Source organism: Myotis daubentonii, chromosome 10, assembly GCF_963259705.1.
Source record: "Myotis daubentonii chromosome 10, mMyoDau2.1, whole genome shotgun sequence".
Taxonomy (NCBI): domain Eukaryota; kingdom Metazoa; phylum Chordata; class Mammalia; order Chiroptera; family Vespertilionidae; genus Myotis; species Myotis daubentonii.
Window position 1 is genome coordinate 66,557,038 of NC_081849.1, and position 12,691 is coordinate 66,569,728.

The 12,691-nt window shown below is 50.9% G+C and overlaps 1 protein-coding gene across 3 annotated transcripts in view; it reads left to right on the forward strand.

Annotated features, from left to right (window-relative positions):
- The window catches only part of WIPF3 (WAS/WASL interacting protein family member 3), a 64,714-nt gene extending 52,491 nt beyond the window's left edge, over positions 1-12,223 (forward strand). For 2 of the 3 annotated variants that reach the window (XM_059712673.1, XM_059712672.1), the window contains exons 6-10: positions 565-720; positions 3,630-3,731; positions 7,511-7,616; positions 8,344-8,420; positions 9,330-12,223. In XM_059712673.1, coding sequence (XP_059568656.1) covers positions 565-720; positions 3,630-3,731; positions 7,511-7,616; positions 8,344-8,374 — 395 coding nt within the window. In that variant the 3' untranslated portion in view covers positions 8,375-8,420; positions 9,330-12,223. The remainder of the gene's footprint in view (positions 1-564; positions 721-3,629; positions 3,732-7,510; positions 7,617-8,343; positions 8,421-9,329) is intronic. The other variant, XM_059712674.1, reaches the window with a different exon arrangement.
- The last annotated feature ends 468 nt before the right edge of the window (positions 12,224-12,691 follow it).

Below are 12,691 nucleotides of genomic sequence, written 5' to 3' on the forward strand. Positions count from 1 at the left end.
TTAATACCATTTTGTGTATAATATTTTCTATTCTGTTTTATCTATTATTTTAAAAGCAATTTGTCCAATCTTTAAAACTTATTTATAAGCATATTAACATGATAATCAGAACGTACCCTATTCTCAGTGTTAGATGTTAAAGTTGACTCCCTTTTTGGTTATTGTGAATAATACTGCAGGAAATACTTTTATAGCAGCGGTTCCCCTTTTGGGGCTGTGCCATCTGTAGAGGAGGATGGTCATTGTCATTAAGATTATTGCAGCAGCTAACCTTTATTGAGCCCTTAGTACATGCGACTTCCTTCACTCAACAACTCTAGCAGGTGTGTGTGTGTGTGTGTGTGTGCACGCGCTATTATTATTCCCATTGGACAGAGGAGAAAACTGAGGCACAAAGAGGTTGTGTTATTATCCCAGTGGGAGAACTGGGATTCAGTCCAAGCAGGTTGGCTCCAGAGGCAGCCTTTTTCCTCACCATTTCATCTTACATCCGCAGGTCTCAATACCTCACCCCTCACAGCATTCACTCTAGTATCTGAATACACCCATCATCTTCTCTGTCAGGTACCAGTGGGGGGAAGCTGAACCCACCCCCGGCGCCCCCTGCGCGATCCCCCACCACAGAGCTCTCCAGCAGGAGCCAGCAGGCCCCAGGCTGGACCCCGACACCACAGCCGGGAGGTCAGCTGCGGAACGGAGGCCTGCACATGCACATCATTGGTAAGCAGGGCCTGGCAGGGAGGGGGTAGTTCCCTGTCCCAGGGGGAAGCCCGCCCGCCAGGGTGCGTGCTTTGCAAGAACAGGGTGCTCACTATAGCATAGAACAGCCCACAGGTTGTGTTAAATACAGGGTTTCCCTTGAGACTTTCTGGAGGGTCCCAGAACCCACTCTGAACCTTCTGATTGAGTTTAAAGAGAGGGAAGAAAACAAACATCAAAGCTGTGTCTGTCCCCTTTGGAGAACCAAGATGGCGGCATAGGTTAACGCCAGAGTTTGCTGCTTTGAACAACTACTTCAAAAGTGAAACTAAAACACGGAACGGACATCACCCAGAACCACAGGAACGCTGGCTGAGTGGAAGTCCTACAACTAGGAGGAAAGAGAAACGCATACCGACACTCAGAGGAGGCGCAGTGCTGAAGTCAAATTCTGAGGTGCGGAGTGCGCGGAGCGGGCTGGCGGCGGAGGGCGTGGTTGTTGTTTTCAATCGGGAGGGAGTCGCAGACTCTGAGCTCCAGATACAGGCGAGTCTTTAGGGACCCAGGCTCAAACGGGAGAAGCGGACTGTCTGGCTTCGGTCAGAGCGAGTGCAGCTTTCTCTCCGAGCCTTGCAGCGGGTGCTGGGACTCAGAGAGGCAGAGCCCCTGGGGACAGGACTGAGAGCCGCCATAACTGCTCTCTCTGGCCCACCCTGTTGATCCTGTGCGACCCGCCCTGCCCAAGCCCTGCACAGAGGCATTTACCGGATAGCCTCAGGCAAAGGCTAGATTAGCACCTCCCTAGAGGACAGAAGTTCTCTCACCGCTGACACAGCTGAATCTCATAGCCACTTGGCCTGGAGGTCAAACCCTCCCTGGTATTAGCTACAACAATCAAGATTTATCTATAAGACTGCAAACAAAGACCACTAGGGGGTGCACCAAAGAAGCATAACAAAATGCGGAGACAAAGAAACAGGACAAAATTGTCAATGGAAGAAATAGAGTTCAGAACCACACTTTTAAGGTCTCTCAAGAACTGTTTAGAAGCTGCTGATAGACTTAATGAGATCTACACGAAAACTAATAAGACCCTCGATCTTATATTGGGGAACCAACTAGAAATTAAGCACACACGGTCTGAAATAACGAATATTAAACAGACGCCCGACAGCAGACCAGAGGAGCGCAAGAATCAAGTCAATGATTTGAATTGCGAGGAAGCAAAAAACATCCAACCGGAAAAGCAAAATGAAAAAAGAATCCAAAAATGCGAGGATAGTGTAAGGAGCCTCTGGGACAGCTTCAAGCGTACCAACATCAGAATTATAGGGGTGCCAGAAGATGAGAGAGAGCAAGATATTGAAAACCTATTTGAAGAAATAATGACAGAAAACTTCCCCCACCTGGTGAAAGAAATGGACTTACAGGTCCAAGAAGCGCGGAGAACCCCAAACAAAAGGAATCCAAAGAGGACCACACCAAGACACATCATCATTAAAATGCCAAGAGCAAAAGATAAAGAGAGAATCTTAAAAACAGCAAGAGAAAGTAACTCAGTTACCTACAAGGGAATACCCATACGACTGTCAGCTGATTTCTCAACAGAAACTTTGCAGGCCAGAAGGGAGTGGCAAGAAATATTCAAAGTGATGAATAGCAAGAACCTACAACCAAGATTACTTTATCCAGCAAAGCTATCATTCAGAATTGAAGGTCAGATAAAGAGCTTCACAGATAAGGAAAAGCTAAAGGAGTTCATCACCACCAAACCAGGATTATATGAAATGCTGAAAGGTATCCTTTAAGAAGAGGAAGAGGAAGAAAAAGGTAAAGATACAAATTATGAACAACAAATATGCATCTATCAACAAGTGAATCTAAGAATCAAGTGAATAAATAATCTGATGAACAGAATGAACTGTTGATTATAATAGAATCAGGGACATAGAAAGGGAATGGACTGACTATTCTTGGGGGGGAAAGGGGTGTGGGAGATGTGGGAAGAGACTGGACAAAAATCGTGCACCTATGGATGAGGACAGTGGGTGGGGAGTGAGGGCGGAGGGTGGGGCGGGAACTGGGAGGAGGGGAGTTATGGGGGGGGGGGGGAAGGAACAAATGTAATAATCTGAACAATAAAGATTTAATTTAAAAAAAAAAAAAAAAAAAAAAAGAAGCTGTGTCTGTCTCCATGGAGAAATCCATGCATAGGGCTGAAAGGATAGAGTGATTTGGATGAGGTGAATGAATGGACAGAAGGCCCAGCAGGCAGGGGGACAATGAGGGAAAAATATGGAGATAAGAAGGAAAGTCACATGGGGTCAGATGTGACCAAAAATCTTTGGATCCCTTTGTGGGTTGAGCTACTGTCAGACACAAAGCCTGGATCATAAAGCAGGGACTCAACCACTGACAAGGCCACACCCCCCTCCCCTTGCCATCAAGGGCTCAGGACAGAGCCCGCTTGCTTTGGGGACCTGGGTCAGTCCGTATGGACACAGGCCGTGCTCCATCTCACCAGCCAGGCTGGGACTCCCGTTCGGCCCACTCCCCCCCACCCAACCCCTCCTAGGAGCTCAGGGGGCTTCAGGCCGTGGGGACTGTGCTGTCCCTGTGCCTGCCACGTTCCCCGCCTCTGACCCTGGCACCTGGAGAGCCCTGTGGCTCTTCGGCTCCCTTTAGAAGCTTCCTTAAGATGTTGGTGGGCGTCAGTTGGGGTGGGTGATGGGGAGAGTCTGTTGATTTCATTTTTCCCGATTCCCCTTGTCCCAGCTAAACAGTAAAAATTGAGCAGTGGATGGAGGTCTGGGGGGAATAGCCCCGCCATTGAAACCCTAGCACTGGGCAGGCCAACCTGTGCGCCGGGAAATTTCCCGACTTGGGTCATCACAACAACCGAATAACCTTGCCGTTTCCCGCGTGTGCAGATGACTTCGAGTCTAAATTCACGTTCCATTCTGTGGAAGACTTTCCTCCTCCGGATGAGTACAAGCCCTGCCAGAAGATTTACCCCAGCAAGATCCCCCGAAGTAAGTACCGCCCTCATGTTGCCAGGACCCCTGGTTCTCCCTGACTCTCCAGCATCCGGTGCTTGGCATGCGTTCACTGGCTACAGGCTGCCTCTCAGAGATTACTGAGGCCTCTCTCACTGTGCTGGACCGTGATACAGTGCTGTCCATACGTCTGAAGTTCCAGAACACTTATCAGTCCCAGTCCCCAAGGCTTCACTTAGAGCAGGGGTTTTCAACCTTCTGGCCCTTTAAATACAGTTCCTCATGCTGTGACCCAACCATAAAATTATTTTCGTTGCTACTTCATAACTGTAATGTTGCTACTGTTATGAATCGTAATGTAAATATCTGATATGCAGGATGGTCTTAGGCGACCCCTGTGAAAGGGTCATTCGACCGCAAAAGGGGTCGTGACCCACAGGTTGAGAACCACTGACTTAGAGGCTTTTACACAATACCAGAGTTAATCGTTTAATCATATTTGGGTGAATTCACCACTGATCCCTCCCCTCTCTGGGGCTTTTGACTGGGGAGCTAAACACCCCAAGGAAGATGGAATGCAGGAACTTGGTAGCCTGGAAGAACCCTAAAAGCCCCCATTCTGACCAACAGTGAAACGAGCGTGTCCTCAGGCCAACAGCTCTCAACCTTGGCTACACAACAGAATGACCTAGAGAACTTAAAAACCATGAAGGCCAGGCTTCACTAGACCAGCCAAGTTAGAATTCCTAGGTAGGGCCAGGGTGTTGGCGATTTCGAAAGCTGCTCGTCGATTCTGATGTCCAGCTAAGGCTGAAGGTCTCCCCCGGTGAGAGCTGCCACCTTCTGGCTTCATCGTGTGGCCAGGCTCCGAGGGAGGCCTTCCCTCGGCTGAGCTGTTCAGCCCCAAGAGTGCAAGAGGGAGGGACTGGCATCCTGCCCCTCAGGCCCAAAGGCCAGGAAGGCAAGACTTTAGGAAGCAAAGCAAAGCAAGGTGGGGTGTTGACCACACATGGATGCTGCTTCTTGGTCAAAACATGAGCCGATTCGTGTCTGGTGCTGAGCCGATCTGATTGGACAGGAGCTGGTAAGACGGGACAGAGTCAGCAACACGGGGGAGGGTGGGATGTGCTCCCCACCCACAAGCTGAGGAAGGCCCCCAGCCCCAGGCTTCCGTGGGCCAGCGTGGAAAACTGTAAAATCATCAGAGTCCGGGCTTAGCCCAAGGCCAGGCATCCTTGAGCCTCTTTCACAAGGACCTTGGTGAGGCCCCTTCTCCAGGGTTCAGCTTCCCGCTAGTTTGTAGCTGTTCTGTTACACCCCAACTGCAACACACAAATGTGACCCCCTGGCCCCTGGAGGCGTTTCAGTGGCCGACCCCTAGGAGAAGCCAGAGGTCAGCAGACGTTTCCTCTGAAGGGTCAGAGGTGACATAATTGAGGTTCTGCAGGCCATATGGTCTCTGCCACTACTACTCACTTCTGCCATTTCCACCTGAAAGCAACCATTGACAGTGTGTAAATGAATGGGCATGGCTGTGTTCCAATAATACTTTATTCACAAATGCAGGTGCTTTCTGGATTTGATCTGCGGGCCATACTCTGCTGATCTCTGTCCCAAACCATTCCAGCAGGCAGGTTCTTAAAAGTCTCCTTCTGTTACACAGCCTTGGCCAGTGTGCTTCAGAGTCCTTCTACCTGCAGCTCAGGAAATGCTCCTGTGAGGTTTCTGTGCGTTGAGCCCATGGTGCCCAGTCTCATCTCTGAGAATAAGAAAGCTCTGCCCACACACAGCTGGCCAGGAGGGCGCAGTTGGCAGTCTGTGCTGCGTTCCTCTCAACACAAACCAGTGCCCAGACCCAAACACGGGCTCCTGATACTTGGGGAGGTGCCGTTAGAAGGAACAAGAGGAGGAGAAACCTACTAAATGAGCTGACATCCTGCAGAGCAGAAATGGCATCTGTGATTAGCAGACATCGCCTTCTACACAATTCAATTAGCATGTCCCTGCCATCCCCGCGAGCCGGAGGGTAGAACCTTGTTAATTATGTCAGTGTGAGTCTGCGAAGGGTCAGGCCTGTCCCATTACATTTCTCCTTACTGTTTCCTCCTCCTACCCCCTGGCCTGGCTCCCCAGGTTAGCGTTCTTCGAGGTCTGGGAGACAGCGTTGGTTCTGCCGGATGAGTGTTTGCCAGCATTTCCTTCCCTTTTAAGGCTGAATAATATCCTGCAGTTGGATGCTCCACATTCTCTTTTATCCGTTCATCCACCAGTGGACACTTGCCCTGCCTCTACCTCTCAGCACTTGTTCAAATGCCGCTGAACATGGGTGTACGATGATCTCTCTGAGACCCAGCTTTCACTCTTTGTGTGCATCCCCAGAAGTAGAATTGCTGGATCATAGGGAAAGTCTGCTTTTAATGTGGGGGGTGAGGGGAGCCCACCAGAGTGTTTTCCATTGTCCATTCCCATCGACAGAGCATAAGGAGAGATGCAGAGCGCTCCTTTCTGTTGTGTGAGGAAAGCGATTCTCCTCTAGCTCTGCTGTTGTTAACAGTGGTGTTTAGGAAAACCAGGGAGCATGGCTGAGCGATGGAGGGGCCTGTAGTATTGCCCAGTGGTTCTTCCGTGGGGAGACCCGCCCTCAGAGGACCCTGGTGCTGTCTGGAGACAGGTTTTGTTGTTGCAGATGGTCTGGGGCATAGAGGATGTGCTGCTGGCATCTGGGATCATGCTGAACAGTCCGCAGCTCACAGGCAGGCCACACACCACCAACCAGCCCCAAATGAGCCACATTAAGAAACCCTGGCCTAGACCTAAGAACAGCCAGTTCAAGGTCAGACAGCCACGTGGAATTAGGGCTGTAAATCAGTGTCTTTTTACTTTTCATTTAGTTAATAAACTGGCTAAAAATCTAGCACTCTCTATGTCATTTACCTGAAAATATCTTTATTCAAGAACAAATGCAGTCCTAGCTGGTTTGGCTCAGTGGATAGAGCGTCAGCCTGCGGACCCAAGGGTCCTGGGTTTGATTCTGGTCAAGGGCATGTACCTTGGTTGCAGGCTCCTCCCTGGCCTGGGCCCTGATCAGGGCACGTGCAGGAGGCAACCAATCGATGTGTTTCTCTCACATCGATATTTCTCCCTGTCTTTCCCTCTCTCTTCCCCTCTCTCTAAAAATCAACGGGAAAATATCCTTGGGTGAAGATTCTAAAAAAAGAACAGGTGCACTCATTAATTTAAAAAGCACTTTAATGGGAATTACAGAGCCCGTTGGATTCGGGGTGTGGCAGTTGCAGAGACCTCCTGTGAGAGAGTTCTCTCAGAAAACCGTGTCCTGCCTCAACAGGTGCCCAGGACCACATCTGGGCTCTTATAGAAAACTGAAAAGGTGTTCTTAGGAGATTAAAGCAAACCAGCTGGTCCAGGAAGAATCAATTCAGTCTGCGACACATACTTTTATGAATTTTAAAAATAGTTCTGGTCATTCTCCTTAGACAATTCCCAGCCTGCTTTTCCTCCCAGGGAGCACACACAGCAGATGGCGTGTTCGGATGACTGCTATTCTTGGAATGTCACCCCAAATTCTCTGATCCTTTGTAAGCATTCACACAGCTGCTATGACTCCTTCAGGGAAGATTCCCGGACACTTCAGACTCCCGGACACTTTTCTTGAACGCGGGTTGTCATCAGGTTTTCAGTCTTAGAAATAATTTGCGATGGCTGTTCCTGCTGCTCACGCTGCTTTGTGAGGCGCACCGCAGTGGGGGTGTCCGGAGGACTTGGGGAGGTGGTTCTTTAATTCCCATCTGTGGCAGAAGCAGGACAGAGGGTCCTGTACCAAATGCAGCAGGAGAAGCGACTTCAGGACCACCGTTCGGAACACCTGACTCAGGAGAAGTCCTCACAGGAACGTCAGGGAATGTGGATTAAAACTCAGCCATAAAAGTATATGAGAATAAATAAGTAAAACTCAGCCAGACCAGTGAGACCATATATATGCGGATATACTCCTGTACCTACACGGTAAATCCCAAATGGAAGAGTATCTGGAGGGATAAACACCAGACTCGGAGCAGCGGTGACTCCGGGATGGAAAATGGGGATTGGGTGGAGGGGTAGGCAGAGAGGGCCACTTCAGGTCGGTTTTCTTTCTCCTGTTACATTCTTCTGTATTTGAAGTATCCGCTATGAGAATATATATAACTTGTGTAATATTTCAACACAATGCATTTCAGAGAAGAAGTTGGGTCCTGGCGGGACAGAGGGTGACTGACAACATGTACTTACCTTTGGCTTTTTTTCAAAGCAAGGCCAGCGCTGTGGGTGGCACGTTCGGGTGCTGGGGCTGGCGGGTGTCTGAGCTAAGATGCTCTCTGTCTAGACACTGAGACGACAGGCCTCCGTGGCTTGTCCCCCCACCCCAGCACGCTGGATGTGGCCCGTGGACGCGCAGTCCGGGACCCAGAAGCAGTGTGGAAACACACAGTCTGGGGCCAGCAGCTGCAGGTCTCAGGTGGGCCGGCTCACATTGCTCTGGTTCCTTTGCTGCTACTGTCAGCGCTGTGAGCACCAGTCTAGCCGCGTCTCTGTGCCGTGCACAGCTGGGCCCTGCGCCAGCAGATGGTGAGATTGTCCCCGTGCCTTTCAGGCCGTACACCTGGTCCCTGGCTCCACGCTGAGGCTGCTGGGCAGAGCTCTGATGACATCAAAGGCAGAAACTCTCAGGTAACGTGTCCCTCAGGTCCCTCGGAGACAGTGAGGGTATGTCATCTCCTAACGGCTTCACCCCTTTCCTCAGGGAGAGCCACGGGGTGTGCCTTTGTTTCCTGCTGGAATGACACTCAGAACTTTAAAACCTAAAGAGTGAGGGTGGGGGGTGGTCCCTGGAATCGCCACCACCTAACCCCTGTGGACTCATCTGCAGTCACCATGTCTACTCCCCATTCATTCTGCCCTCCTATGGCAGCTCGAGCAGCCTGAGAGACTATAACATTTATAAAACATAGTTCCATGTTCTCTCTCATACATAGAATACATGGTTTCTTACCCGGGTGGGGGCGGGGTTCTTTACTCACCAATATTATAATATTTTTAAACTTTTTTTATTGAGCATTTTTATTTGAAACTAGAGGCCCAGTGCACAAATTCATGCATGGGTGGGGTCCGGCCAACCAGCCCTGAAGGGGGCTGATCAGCTGTGGGAGGTTGGCCAGCTGGCCCTGCCCCTCCCTGATTGGGGTTGGGGGCCGATCCAGGCCCCTATCGGGCCGGTTGGCCACTGCACTGTGTATCATAGCAGCTGGTCGTTCTGGTCGTTTCAGTTGCTTGGCTTTTATATATATATATTTCTGGCTAAAGTCAGACTGTGTGAAACATAAAAGATGAAAAATGCTTGAGCCTATACATGTTATACGATGGCATTAGGCCCCGCCTGTCATGAACTACATGTCCCATTTCATCCCTTTCCACCTGCAACCCTGGGTAAAAATCAGCTCCTTGTGTATGAGGGGGCATCAGGCCCTGGCAGCCTGGCACAGAGAGAGCGCTTCGGTGCCCAGCCCTGGGAGGTGAGGGGTGGTCACCTGTGTGCAGAGTCTTCTAACCCCACCTGGTGATGCTGTCGTGTTTCCACAGTTAACTCTGAAGACGCTCCGGTGAGAAGACGGAGGAAGGCCACGTCCTGCGGGCCCCTGGGGCTCCCCCCTGCGGACAGGCATCCCAGGAGGCCATGTCTGACCTCACCGCACTCCAGTTGCAATGCAGTTGACATACAGGCTCTGCATGGAGCATTTATTTATTGTAAATACGTGGTTTGCACAGGCTTTAATCGGTATCATAGTCGACTTTTATTTTGTAAAAAAGCCACCCTCACCGTTTCTCCATTTTTTCAAAATGCATCTTGGCATTCACCTGCTGGTGCAGATGGAGCCCTCCTGCCCCACCGCACAGCGTCCGTCCCGTGACTGTAAAGACCGTGCAGGCTGGCCCTTCCTGCATACGGACCCGCGTTTAGAAGATTCCTTGGTTTGCCAGGTGCCCCACAGTCACGGTATCCACGGTGACTTCTGATTGGCATGATTTTATGTTCTCAGCACACAAACTGCAGAATCAAACCAAACAATGCCTTATACGTGACACAGCTCAGAGACCCGAGTGTCCCCTCTCCCAGACGACGGACGCCACTCAGCCTCCAGCGGACGGGCCGCCACGTCCCGCTTCGTCTTGCCCTACAGGGATTCTTTTTTTTCCTGCCTCATGTAAATAGTACACAAAGCCCAGGCAGGCGCGGGCTCGGCCCCTTTTGTAAATGAGTGATCCTACGAGTAGCCAATGCTCTGTTTACAGTGCCCCTCGTGCCCAAGTCCCCGAGATGTCGTTCCTGTCCCCTCCAAGCCCCTTCCTGGCAGCCAGGCCGACGTGGGGTGAGCTTTAGGAGATTGGGGTATTTTCCTTGCAAGTTAGAAACCTGCATCACACTCACTTTTAGAGTAAATGACTAATCCTATCTCAGCGGTCTGTATTTTCTCTCCCAAGTGCAGGATTTCTATGGCAAGGAAAAGTGTGGGCCGAATGTATTAGGAACTGTCTGCCTCAAATATCTGGTTCCCCACCCCCAGGCCTAGGGCCACCCCTCAGGCAACACCTAGCTCCCTCTGAGCTGAAGAACGGAACTGGCCTGAGATCTGGTGGGGGGCACCTCTCTGGGGGCAGCCGTGTCCACGGTCAGCCACCCCTGGATAAGGATCAGGCCAGGGTGGGCTCCGACTGCTGCTCACACCCATGGTCTCGAGCTGGAGAGGGAACAGAAGTGTGTGTGTGCTTGCCGCCTGACCCCCAGGGCTCCCTGTCCTGGGAGAGGCCGGCTGTGACAGAGGAAGGGGAGAAAATAGAAGGAAACACGCTCATCTCTGGCCTGTTACCGAAATAGCTGCAGATTATAGGAAATTGTGGAACGAGAGGCTGGCAGGCGGTAAAAATGTTTCCTCTGGAACCAGCCTCGCCTGGGCTCCCACCTTGAGGGGACCATGCCCAGACCAAGCCATCCAAAAAGGCAATGGATAGGAGGGTTCTGCTCACACGTGACTGCACGCACCTAGTGGTGGTCCGGAGTCACCTAGGATGCTTCCCTCCATCGTGCTTCCTCCTTGCAGGGAGAAGCCAGTGAGCGAGGTTAAGTTCCCTTCTCTGGGGACTAAATCAAGCCAAATTGTAACAGAAATCAATGGAAAAGAAGTTTTCCAGGTCACCAGCTCTGGGCATAGCTGCTGGGTTTCAGATGTTCTGGAAGGTTTCCGAAAGGTCAGACTTCCCTTATTATAACAGTATTCACATCACCTCCCTCCCAGTTGTACAACAGAATTGCAAAGGATTTAAATATCGTGGTTAAGACGGCCCTAGACCTGTGGTTCTCAACCTTCTGGCCCTTTAAATACAGTTCCTCATGTTGTGACCCAACCATAAAATTATTTTTGTTGCTACGTCATCACTGTAATGTTGCTACTGTTATGAATCGTCATGTAAATATCTGATATGCAGGATGGTCTTAGGCGACCCCTGTGAAAGGGTCATTCGACCACCAAAGGGGTCGCGACCCACAGGTTGAGAACCGCTGCCCTAGACAAAGGCAGTCCTGCCTACGGGGCACCGTCTGCCCACTGAGGTGCTTATACGCGCTCGGTCCACAATGCTGGGCTGGAAATGAAAAACAAAGCGATTCAAGGGCAGACAGAAGGAATGAGCAGAAACCACAAATCGCAATTGGGGGGTGGGGGCAGATCTCGGGAGTCGGCATCGCATCGCTCCTCTGAGACCAATCACTGCATTCAGGCCCCTTGGACTCGCCGGACAGCGGTGGAGCCCCTGACCATGCACCCCCTGCCGCCCCCAGACAGCTGATCACTGCAGTCTCCGTCCTCGGAAATTCCCACAATAGGCCTGTCGTCTGCGCTCCCCAGTGTTCCCCATGCATTTTGTATTTATAAATATAAACACAAATATAAAAAGCCTCTGCAGGTTATTTCTCTGTACCTAATAAACTTTGACAAACGGACATGCTTCTGGCCGACTCCCTGTGGAAACAGCGTGGTCACCAGCACTGAGCTCAAGGTCAGGAGGGCTTCTGACAGGATGACCCAGCTGGCTCCCGCGCTGCTGAAATGTCCTGTGAGAGTCAGGCCTTTCTTTACTGAGCTGACGTTGCTGACTAAACCACAGTCACAGTTTCGTCTGATGTTCCCCTGGTGTTTGTAAGCTAACTGAATGGGTATTTGGAAAAACCAAGGGAAAAACTTTCTTAAAGGCATTTTTTTTCAGGTTTATTAATATGGGTAGCCCGGCCACATGGCCCAGTGGTTGAGTGTCAACCTGTGAACCAGGAGGTCACGGTTCGATTCCTGGTCAGGGCACATGCGTGGGTTGTGGGCTCAATCCCCAGTGTGGGCCATGGAGGAGACAGCTAATCAATGATTCTCTCTCATGGATGTTTGTCTCTCTCTCTCTCTGAAATCAATAAAAACATTTAAAATGTGTGTGTGTGTGTGTGTTTATGTAGAGAATTCCTCTAACTTCTGTTTAAAAGGAACAACTTTCAACCTAAAGTATGCTTAGCACCACCCGCGACAACGTCGTAACCTCCTCCCAAAACCTCCTGTATGAGCAGCAGTAGCACCCCACCTCCATGCCAGTACTTGCAGGTGAACTCCGAAACGTGGGAAGGGGAGGGGAGGTTTATCCACAGGGAACGCTGGCTCAGGGAAGTGAATTACTTCACCAGCCTGTGCCTCAGTTTCCTCACCTGTGAAATGGAGACCTCAACGTGTACCTGAGCATATAGTGGTGACAGCTCAGTGACGTAACACCCGGGCACCCCTTAACCCCCTGCTTCACAGCAGACCCTGGCATCGGCCTGCCCCTCGCCCCGAGACCCGCACTCTGGGGGACACCAGTTTGCTGAGGGCACTGCCTCCCCGGCAGCCCCTTTAGACGTTTGCTGAGCA